Here is a 10,437-nt window from a genome sequence, read left to right on the forward strand (position 1 = left end):
ATTAACCAGGAATAGAAGAAAAAGGGCCCAAACAACCTCAAGCAGAAATGTTAAGAAGCTATTACAACTGATACCACAGAAATACAAAATATCATCTGTGAATGCTATGAAAATCTCTATGCACATAAACTCAAAAACATGGAGGGATTGATAAATTCCTGGAAACACACAAAGTCCCAAAACTCAGTCAGGAAGAAATAGAACTCCTGAACAGACCAATAACAGGCAACAAGATTGAAGCAGTAATAAATAATCTTCCAACAACAACAACAAAAAAACGCAGACCAGATAGACTCACACCCAAATTTTACCAGACCTACAAAGAAGAGCTGGTACCCATACTGCAGAAATTACTCCATAACATCAAGGACATGGGAATGCTCCCCAACTCATTCTATGAAGCCAGTATCACCTTGATACCAAAGCCAGGAAAGGACACAACAAAAAAAGAAAACTACAAACAAATATACCCTATGAATATAGATGCAAACATCCTCCATAAAACACTAGCAAACCGAGCTCAACAACACATCAAAAAAAATAATCCACCATGACCAAGTGGGCTTCATCCCAGGGTTGTAAGGATGTTTCAGCATATGTCAATCACTAAATGTGATTGACCACATAAACAGAAGCAAAAACAAAGACCATATCATATCAATAGATACATTTAAAAATATTTGCCCAGCCTTTTGCTTATTTTTTGCCAAAAAGTTGGTGTAATATTAATATGAATTAACCTGAATTAACCTGCCACATCCAGATGTGGAAGTCTCTATACTTTAAAAAGAAAGAGTTAGCTAAAAAGGAATGTGCCCCAGAAACAAAAGTCCCCTAGTGGTAAAGTGTTCTCAAAGAGCCCCTCACTCTGCTCTCCACAGAGAATATATGCCTCAAAAGAAATCGAATTATTAAGAAGGTATTCATGGTCTTGAGCATTTGCTTAACCTGTATGTGCCTCTCTTAAATCCTCTCTAATATAAGGATTGAAAAAAAATGTTAAGGAGTCCTTCTTTGGATTAATTAGGTTAATATTGTAAATCACTGAGAAAAGTGCCCAGAATATAGTGAAAAATTTCATTGTTAACAGCTATTGCTAATACTGTTACTACAGCTATTACTAATATTTACCTTCTAGATCTTCTAACTCTCCAAATATGCAAGTACATAAGAGCGAAATTATTCCATAGATTGTGATTATAAACCTTTTAGTAAACTAGACTGGGACTCTAGTTGCTAATCCAGGTTATAACAGTGTCAAGGAAGTGGTGTAGATCTGGCGAGTACGAGTTTGTGCAAATCCTGTCACATACAATCACTTGAATCAGGTGCAAGCATTGAACATTTCATTGGCAAGAATTCAAAGTCAGCAGAGACAGTGATTTAAGCAAGAAGAAAGGCTTCATCCAGCCATTCATTATCATTAATTCTTTTTCTTTTATTTCCAATATGCAATGATGCTTAGTAAGTTCCAGGAATAGGAATTGTTGTGAAAATTAAATGCATTGGGAAAGAAGAAAGGCACTGAGCTTCAGTATGAACCTTACAACATTGTGGACAAAGGAAATACTGAATCTGTATATACATATGCACTAAGTACGCTGTAGAAAATACACAGGGTTACATGTAATATTATTCTAACAAATCCTACAAAAATAACGAGCATCACTAGAAAATATTCCCCTACTGAGTTCTCTCTTCAGAGCCACCTTAATCTCCTTATTCCTAAGAGTGTAGATGAGGGGGTTCAACATGGGGATCACCACCGTGTAGAACACAGACACCACCTTGTTCTGGTCAGTCGAGTAGCTGGACTTGGGCATCACATAAATGAATGTAATGGTCCCATAGAACAGAGTGACTGCAGTGAGGTGGGAGGTGCAGGTGGAGAAGGCCTTGTGGCGCCCCTCACTGGAGCGCATCTTCAGGATGGTGATGAGAATATAGATGTAGGAGATGGCTATGACAAACACAGTGACCACAATGACGGAGCCACAAGAAAATGAGGGAACAGCTGCGGGGACAGTGGTATCAAAACAGGAGAGTTCAATTAAAGGAGCAAAATCACAGAAAAAATGATTGACTCTATTTGGTCCACAGAAGAATAAAGAAAAGAAGGAAAAGATAAAGGAGGAAGCATTAAGACAACCACCTGTGTAAGCCACTATGAGTAACTGGACACAGACTTGAGGGGACATTTTGGTTGAATAAAGCAATGGGTTGCAGACTGCCACAAAGCGGTCATATGCCATGGCAGCCAGAAGGAAACATTCGACTGTCCCAAAGAAAGCAGTTGAACCAAGCTGGGTGACACATCCAAGGTAGGAGATTGTATTTCTCTCCACCAGGAAGTTTACGAGCATGTTGGGTGTGACAGTAGATGAACAGCCTATGTCAGCCGAAGCCAAGTGGCTCAGAAAAAAATACATAGGATGATGGAGCTGAGAGGAGATTCTGATTAGAATGATTATGCTGAGGTTTCCAGAGATGGTCACCAGGTAGATGCACAGGATGATCATGAAGAGGATGAATCGAAGGACTGGATCAAATGTTAAGCCCAATAAAATGAACATGGTCACTGCAGTGTGGTTCCTGTCCACCCAGGAATCCATGAGTCACTGCAGCTGCTCCTCAAATGAACCTGTGATGAGAACCATACATTAAAGCAGTTATAAATTTGATGGTTGCATTTTCATTAATGGATACATGAAGGTTAATATGAATAAATATATAATTCAAGGAAAGTTTGTACTAAAATTTTTTTTATTAATTTTTTTATTTCAGTATATTACAGGGGTACAAATGTTTAGGTTACATATATTGCCCTTGCCCCACCCAAGTCAGAGCTTCAAGCATGTCCATCCCCTAGACGGTGCTCATCACACGCATTAAGTGTATATATTACCATCCCCTCCTCCCGTCTCCTACCTGCCCGACACCCAGTGAATGTTACTAATATATGTACACTTAAGTGTTGATCAGTTAAAACCAATTTGATGGTGAGTACATGTGGTGCTTGTTTTTCCATTCTTGGGATACTTCACTTAGTAGAATGGGCTCCAGCTCTATTCAGTATAATACAAGAGGTGCTAGAGCACCATGTATTTTGTGGCTGAGTAGAACTCCATGGTATACATATAATCCGCTCATGTACTGATGGGCACTTCGGTTAGTTCCACATCTTTGTTTTATTTAATTTAGAGTCTCATTGTTATATATTTTTGTGTAATGAGTCATTCTATATTTTAAATTGTTTTTAAGAGAAACGCCAAAACAACTTACTTCACATAATGTATATCCTTTTTTATTCTTTTTATAAAATGTACTTAAAGTGGCTTTGAAGCTAAAGATTTAAAAACATAACAAAAAGGGATCATAAGTACAGCAAAAAAGATTAAAACATCTAAGTGTAGGATTATGCAACAGAGACTTGAGTATTGGCTAACATTTACTGAATGGTACTAAATTACTGGCACAGGGGTTAAGAAATATATATGCATTTTTTAATTTCCCATACAATAATAATCAATAGTTTTAATTCACATTTTGTAGATGAGGAACCTGAATTTGTAACTTACCTAAAGTTACTTAGCAAGTGGTGCAATGAGGATATGAACCCCAGGCAGTCTGGATCCAGCCAATTCCTGCAGAAACTATGCTATAAATGAAAGCGAATATTATTTGCCACGAAATCTAGTACACTTGCAAATAGGTGGATAACAGATTAGCATTTTAGTTTTCTGACAATTAATGTATAAAAGAGGTACCTAATTAGTTACATAGTTTACCATGTCTATCAATTAAACACTAGTTTTTAAAAGGAGAAATACAATTTTCTTGAACAGACAAGGAAGAAATAGAAAGGAATTTCAAGTTTTGTTTATGAATGAAGGCACCTAGTATAAATTGATTAAGTTATTTTAATATTCCCAGTTAAAACATTCTTATATCTAGTAGCTTGATATATCAATATAATCACTATGCAAATGTTATATGATTAATATTCAGTGTATAATTGTAGTACACTTATTCAAACCAATCAAATAATTTCCTAATGTAACAATGTTTTCTAATTGAAGTATTGATATTATAGAATGAAATAGCATTATTTTGGAAATAATTTACAGCTGAATAAATGTTTCAGCCTACAAAGTTTATAGTTCACTCAGGTTCACCCAGCTAGTGGACAGACTGAGTCTCTTCTCCAAGTTTTCTGACTTTATATTTTTGACTTTGTCCGGTGTGTCCAGTTGTCTGTGATGCTGGAGCATTTAGACCAATAAACAAAGTACGTCTTTCCACAACATATTTACTTGCAGTAGGTTCGCAAAGCACCTCACAGTTAGTGAACTTATTAGCATTAAGGCTGAGTGCTGAGTTTAGATAGCCTTAAATGACCAGGTGAGCTTCTGTTCTTTTGGGTGGATAAATGAGAAATCTTCATAGACTGAATTATGCCTATTTATTCACACTAAATTAGCTGTGGAAACTCAATTTAATTCGGCCAAAGTTACTTGTTAGATGACTGATAGGTTACATCTGCCCTGTTTTCAACTATGACTTGTAAGTACAAATACATAAGTATGGGAAAACTATAAACATTTTAGGCTGCAACTTTATTCAGCTGTATGTTATTCCCCAAATAATACTATTTCATACTATAATGTCAATACTTCAATTACAAAACATTTTTACATTAGGAAATTATTTGTTTGGTTTGAATAGAGAGAGAATTTTTGCAGAATAAAGTGTTCCCAAATGGTAAATGAAAATCAATACATCAGGTTCACTCCACAAAAGCCAAAATCTTACTTCTTGAAATAAGAATTCAGTCATCTCACAGCTATACATTCAAAGTACTTGTTATTATATTCCAGCCACATGATATTATTGCTTGCCTTTGGGGATAAATCTCTAAAGAGTTTAGAGATTCAAATATGAATTCAAAAGCACCAGGGATCATTATTACATTCTCAAGTGAATATTAAACAGTTCAATCCACACACACACAACTAATCTTTAAGGATTCTGTCAATACTCAAGTGATCAATTATTTATTGCTTCTTGAATCATTTTTCAACAGCTGCTTTAAATCCTTGTCTGAAAATTTGAATATCTTATTTGTCTTACTGTTGACATGATTGTCTTTTTTATATTCAAGATATATCTTTCTGGTTCTTATAATAACAATTGATTTTTGAATGCATCATGGACATTTTGAATATCATATTATGAAACTTGGGATCATATTCAATCTTTTTTTAGCAGGTAGTCATCCTGTTGGGATGTAGCTGAAACTGGCAGATGAGTGAGGATACTTATCTCCTTGCTGGGCTCCACTGACACCAGTCTGGCAAATGGAGTGTTCAGTTACACTGCCTTCTTCCAGAGGGGGAGGTGGAAGTTCAGCTCCACTTCTGCCTTATTGATTCATTCCCAGGGAAGGTGAGGTACTGACTCACATGCTTCCTTGCCTCTGAGTAACTTCTGCTTCCTATTGGGATCCCCTGCCACTAGGACATGGAGAGGTGGAGAGCTGGTTCGTTTGCTTTGATGTTGCAAGGAGGATTGCCAGCTCAGCTCCTCAGGGCTACCACCCATTGGGGGACCATGAGAGGGGAGAGCACCAACCAGCCCCACCTCACACCATCTCCTTAATTCTTGTTTCTGCCAAGTGTCTACAGAGGCTGAGTTCTCCACTGGAGGCAGCTGGCATTACCGTGGCAGGTGAATCATACAGATTCAAGATGAAGGGATGGAAAGAAATATTTCATGCAAATAGAAACCAAAAGAAATCAGTTGTAGCCATTCTCATATCAGACAATATTGCCTTTAAATCCACAATAGTAAGGAATGGTATAATATGGTCATTATATAATGGTAAAGGGAGCAATTCAACAAGAAGACCTAACAATCCTAAATATTTACACACCTAACACAAGAGTGCCCCAATTCATAAAGGAAATCCTGCTAAATCTAAGCAAAGGGATAAACAGCAGCATCCTAATTTCCAGGGACTTCAACACGCCACTGACAGAACTGGACAGATCATCCAAACCAGAAAATAGATAAACACTGACTTAAACAGGACTCTAAAAAAATGGGCCTAAGATACATTTACAGAACATTTTATCCCAAAATTACTGAATATATATTGTTGTCATCAACTCATGGAGCATTCTCCAAGACTGATCATATCAGAGGGTACAAAACTTGTCTCATCACGTTCAAAAACATGGAGATCATATCATGTATCTTCTCAGACCAGAGTGGAATAAAACTAGAACTCAACTTTAAGAGAAACACTCAACTCTACACAAAGTTATGGAAATTAAACAGCCTGCTGTTGAACAATTACTGGGTCAACAATGAAATTAAGGTGGAAATCTAAAGATTCCTAACCTGAATAACAAAGGGCACAGAAGCTAACAAAATCTATGGGGTTCAGCTAAACCTGTCCTAAGTGAAAAATTCATGGCCTGAAATGCCTATATTAAAAACACAGAAAAATCACAAATTAAAAATCAAATGATACATGTCAAGGAACTAAGAAAGGAAGAGCACACCAAATCAAAAGCAGCAGAAAATTGTGAATTGTGCTGCTATAAACATTCGGGTACATGTGTCTTTGTTATAGAATGACCTTTTTTCCTTTGGGTATATGCCCAATAATGGGATTGCTGGATCAAATGGTAGGTCTACTTGAATCTGTTTAAGGTATCTCCATAATGCTTTCCACAGGGGTTGCACTAGTTTGCACGATTGCAAAGATGTGGAAACAACCCAAATGCCCATCAATACATGAATGGATTAGTAAACTGTGGTATATGTATACCATGGAATATTACTCAGCTATAAGAAATAACGGAGACACGACATCTCTATGGTTCTCCTGAAGAGAGTTGGAACCCATTATATTAAGTGAAGTATCCCAAGAATGGAAAAACAAGCATCACATGTACTCACCAGAAAATTGGTTTCCCTGATCATCACCTAAATTCACATCTGGGAACAATACCAATCGGATATCAGACTGAGGTGGGGGGCTTGGGGGAGGGGATGGGTGTATGCCTACATGATGAGTGCAATGCGCACCGTTTGGGGAATGGTCACGCTTGAAGGTGCTGACTCGGGGAGAGGAGGATGTGAGGAGGGGATGGGTATATACCTACATGATGAATGCAATGTGCATTGTCTGGGGAACGGTCACGCCTGGAGCTTTGACTTCAGGGGACAGGCGGTACATGGGCAACATATGTAACCTGAAATTCTGTATACCCCATAATAAGATGAAATAAAAAAAAAAAGCAGCAGAAAAAAAGAAATAACTAAGATCACATCAGAAGTAAAAAAAATGGAAAACAACCAATACAAGGTTTCAATGAAACAAAAAGTTGGTTCTTTTAAAAGGTAAGCAAAATTGATATACCTCTTGCTAGATTAACCAGGAATAGAAGAAAAAGGACCCAAATTAGCTCGAGCAGAAATGAAAAAGGAGATATTACAACTGATACCACTGAAATACAAAATATCATCTGTGAATGCTATGAAAATGTCTATGTACATACACTCAAAAACATATAGGAAATGGACAAATTTGCGGAAACACAGAATTCCCCAAGCTGCAATCAGGAAGAAATAGAACTACTGAAGAGACCAATAAGAAGCAACGATATTAAAGCAGTAACAAAAAGTCTTCCAACAAGAAAAGCCCCAGGCCATATGGATGCACAGCTGAATTTTACCAGACCTATGAATAAGAGCCAGTACCCATACTGAAGAAATTAATTATTCCATTACAACGAGGAAAGGAATCCTGCCCAACTGATTCTATGAAGCCATAGATGCTATCAAGCATCACCTTGATACCAAAGCCAGGAAAGGACACAACAAAAAAAAAAGAAAACTACAAGCCAATATCCCTTATGAATATAGATGGAAAAAAAATCATCAATAAAATACTAGAAAACCTAATTCAACAGCACATAAAAAAAAAAATCCACCATGAACAAGTGGGCTTCATCTCACGGATATAAGGATGTTTCAACATATGTCAATCAATAAATGTGATTCACCACATAAACAGAAGCAAAAACATACATTTAAAAATATTTACCCAACCTTTTATTTATTTTGTGCCAGAAAGTTGGTGTAATAGAAATTAACCTCCCATATCCAGATGACTAAGTCTCTATACTTACTTTCAACAGAAAGGGTTACCTAGAAAAGAATGTGTCCCAAAAACAAAAGTCCCCTAGTAGTGAAGTGTTCTCAAAGAGCCCCTCCCTCTGCTCACCACAGAGAATATATGCCTCATAACAACTCAAAGTATTAAGAGGATATAAGGATTGAGAAAATAATTGACAGAAGTCATTCATTCTCAGGATTAATTAGGTTAATACTGTACTTGTAAATCACTGAGACAGTGCCCAGAACGTAGTGAAAAATTTCACCCTTAACTACTATTGCTAATACTGTCACTACAGCTACTGCTACTGTTATTAATATTTGGCTTCTAGATTGTCTAACTCTCCAATAATGCAAAGACATAAGGGATAAATTATTCAGTAGAGTGTTGTTACAAAACTTTTAGTAAACTAGGCTGGGATTCTAGTTGCTAATGTGAGTTATAACAGTGTCAAGGCTGTGGCATAAAAGTCGTGAGTGTGAGTTTGTGCAAAAGCCTGTCACATTCAATCACTTGAATCAGGTGGAAGCATTGAGCATTTCAGTGGTGGGGATTCAAATTCAGCAGAGAAAGTGTTCAAGCAAGAATAAAAGCTTCATTCAGCCAGTCATTATCATTAATTCTTTTTCTTTTATTTCAAATATGCAATTACGCTTACTATGTTCCAGGAGTTGCTGTCAATATTAACTGCATGGAGGAAGAAGAAACTGAGTTTCAATATGGAGTTCACAACATTTTGGAGAAAGAAAATATGAATCCATATGTACACATGCATTAAGTATTCTGAAAAACTACAAAGTGTTCTGTTTAATATATTTCTATGAAATCCTACAAAAATAACAGGCATCACTAGAAAATATTCTTCTACCAAGTTCTCTCTTCAGAGCCCCTTTAATCTCCTTGTTCCTGAGACTGTAGATGAGGGGGTTCAACATGGGGATCACCACCATGTAGAACACAGACACCACCTTGTTCTGGTCAGTCGAGTAGCTGGACTTGGGCATCACATAAATGAATGTAATGGTCCCATAGAACAGAGTGACCGCAGTGAGGTGGGAGGTGCAGGTGGAGAAGGCCTTGTGGCGCCCCTCGCTGGAGCGCATCTTCAGGATGGTGATGAGGATGTAGATGTAGGAGATGGCTATGACAAACACAGTGACCACAACGATGGAGCCAACAGAAAATGAGGAAACAGCTATCGGGACACTGGCATCAGAACAGGAGAGTTCAATTAAAGGAGCAAAATCACAGAAAAAATGATTGACTCTATTTGGTCCACAGAAGAATAAAGAAAAGAAGGAAAAGACAAAGGAGGAAGCATTAAGAAAACCACCTGTGTAAGCCACTACGAGCAATTTCACACAGACTTGTGTGGACATTTTGGTTGAATAAAGCAGTGGGTTGCAGATTGCCACAAAACGATCATAAGACATGACAGCCAGAAGGAAGCATTCAACTGTCCCAAAGAAAGCACCAAAACCAAACTGGATGGTACATCCAAGGTAGGAGATTGTATTTCTCTCCACCAGGAAGTTGACAAGCATGTTGGGTGTCACAGAAGATGAATAGCTTATGTCAGCAGAAGCCAAGTGGCTCAGAAAAAAATACATAGGATGATGGAGCTGAGAGGAGATTCTGATTAGAATGATTATGCTGAGGTTTCCAGAGATGGTCACCAGGTATATGCACAGGATGATCATGAAGAGGATGACACGAAGGACTGGATCATCTGTTAAGCCCAATAAGATGAACTCTGTCACAGCAGTGTGGTTCCCATACACGAGGGAATCCATGAGACAAGTAGCTGCTCCCCAAAAGAACCTATGATGAGATTAGTACATTAAGGCAGATATAAATTTAATGGTTTCATTTTCATTAATAAATACATGAAGGTTATATATGTATACCATGGAGGACTACTCAGCTATAAGAAACAATGATGATATAGCACCTCTTTTATTTTCCTGGATAAAGCTGGAACCCATTCTACTATCCCAAGATGTATCCCAAGAATGGAAAAAGCACCACATATACTCACCATCAAATTGGGTTCACTGATCGACACCTAAGTGCACATATAGGAATAACATTAATTGGGTCTCAGGCAGATGGGAGGGGTGAGGAGGGGATGGGTGTATACACACATAATAAATGTGATGCTCACCGTCTGGGGGATGGACAGGCTTGAAGCTCTGACTCGGGGGTTGCGGGGCAAGGGCAATATACGTAGCCTAAACTTTTCTACCCCC

At 37.7% G+C, this 10,437-nt stretch overlaps 2 protein-coding genes across 2 annotated transcripts; both read right to left on the minus strand.

The window, feature by feature from the left end:
• Positions 1-1,637: 1,637 nt before the first annotated feature.
• On the minus strand, positions 1,638-2,612 carry LOC138384208 (olfactory receptor 5P76-like). Its single transcript, XM_069469515.1, has one exon. It carries the CDS (start codon positions 2,610-2,612, stop codon positions 1,638-1,640), a length of 975 nt encoding a protein of 324 aa, XP_069325616.1.
• A 6,394-nt stretch (positions 2,613-9,006) lies between these two features.
• LOC138384897 (olfactory receptor 5P76-like) lies at positions 9,007-9,982 on the minus strand. Its single transcript, XM_069470555.1, has one exon. The coding sequence runs from the start codon at positions 9,979-9,981 to the stop codon at positions 9,007-9,009; it is 975 nt and encodes a 324-aa protein (XP_069326656.1). The 5' UTR covers position 9,982.
• Between the last annotated feature and the right edge of the window lie 455 nt (positions 9,983-10,437).

The sequence above is a fragment of the Eulemur rufifrons genome, chromosome 6, assembly GCF_041146395.1.
Source record: "Eulemur rufifrons isolate Redbay chromosome 6, OSU_ERuf_1, whole genome shotgun sequence".
NCBI lineage: Eukaryota > Metazoa > Chordata > Mammalia > Primates > Lemuridae > Eulemur > Eulemur rufifrons.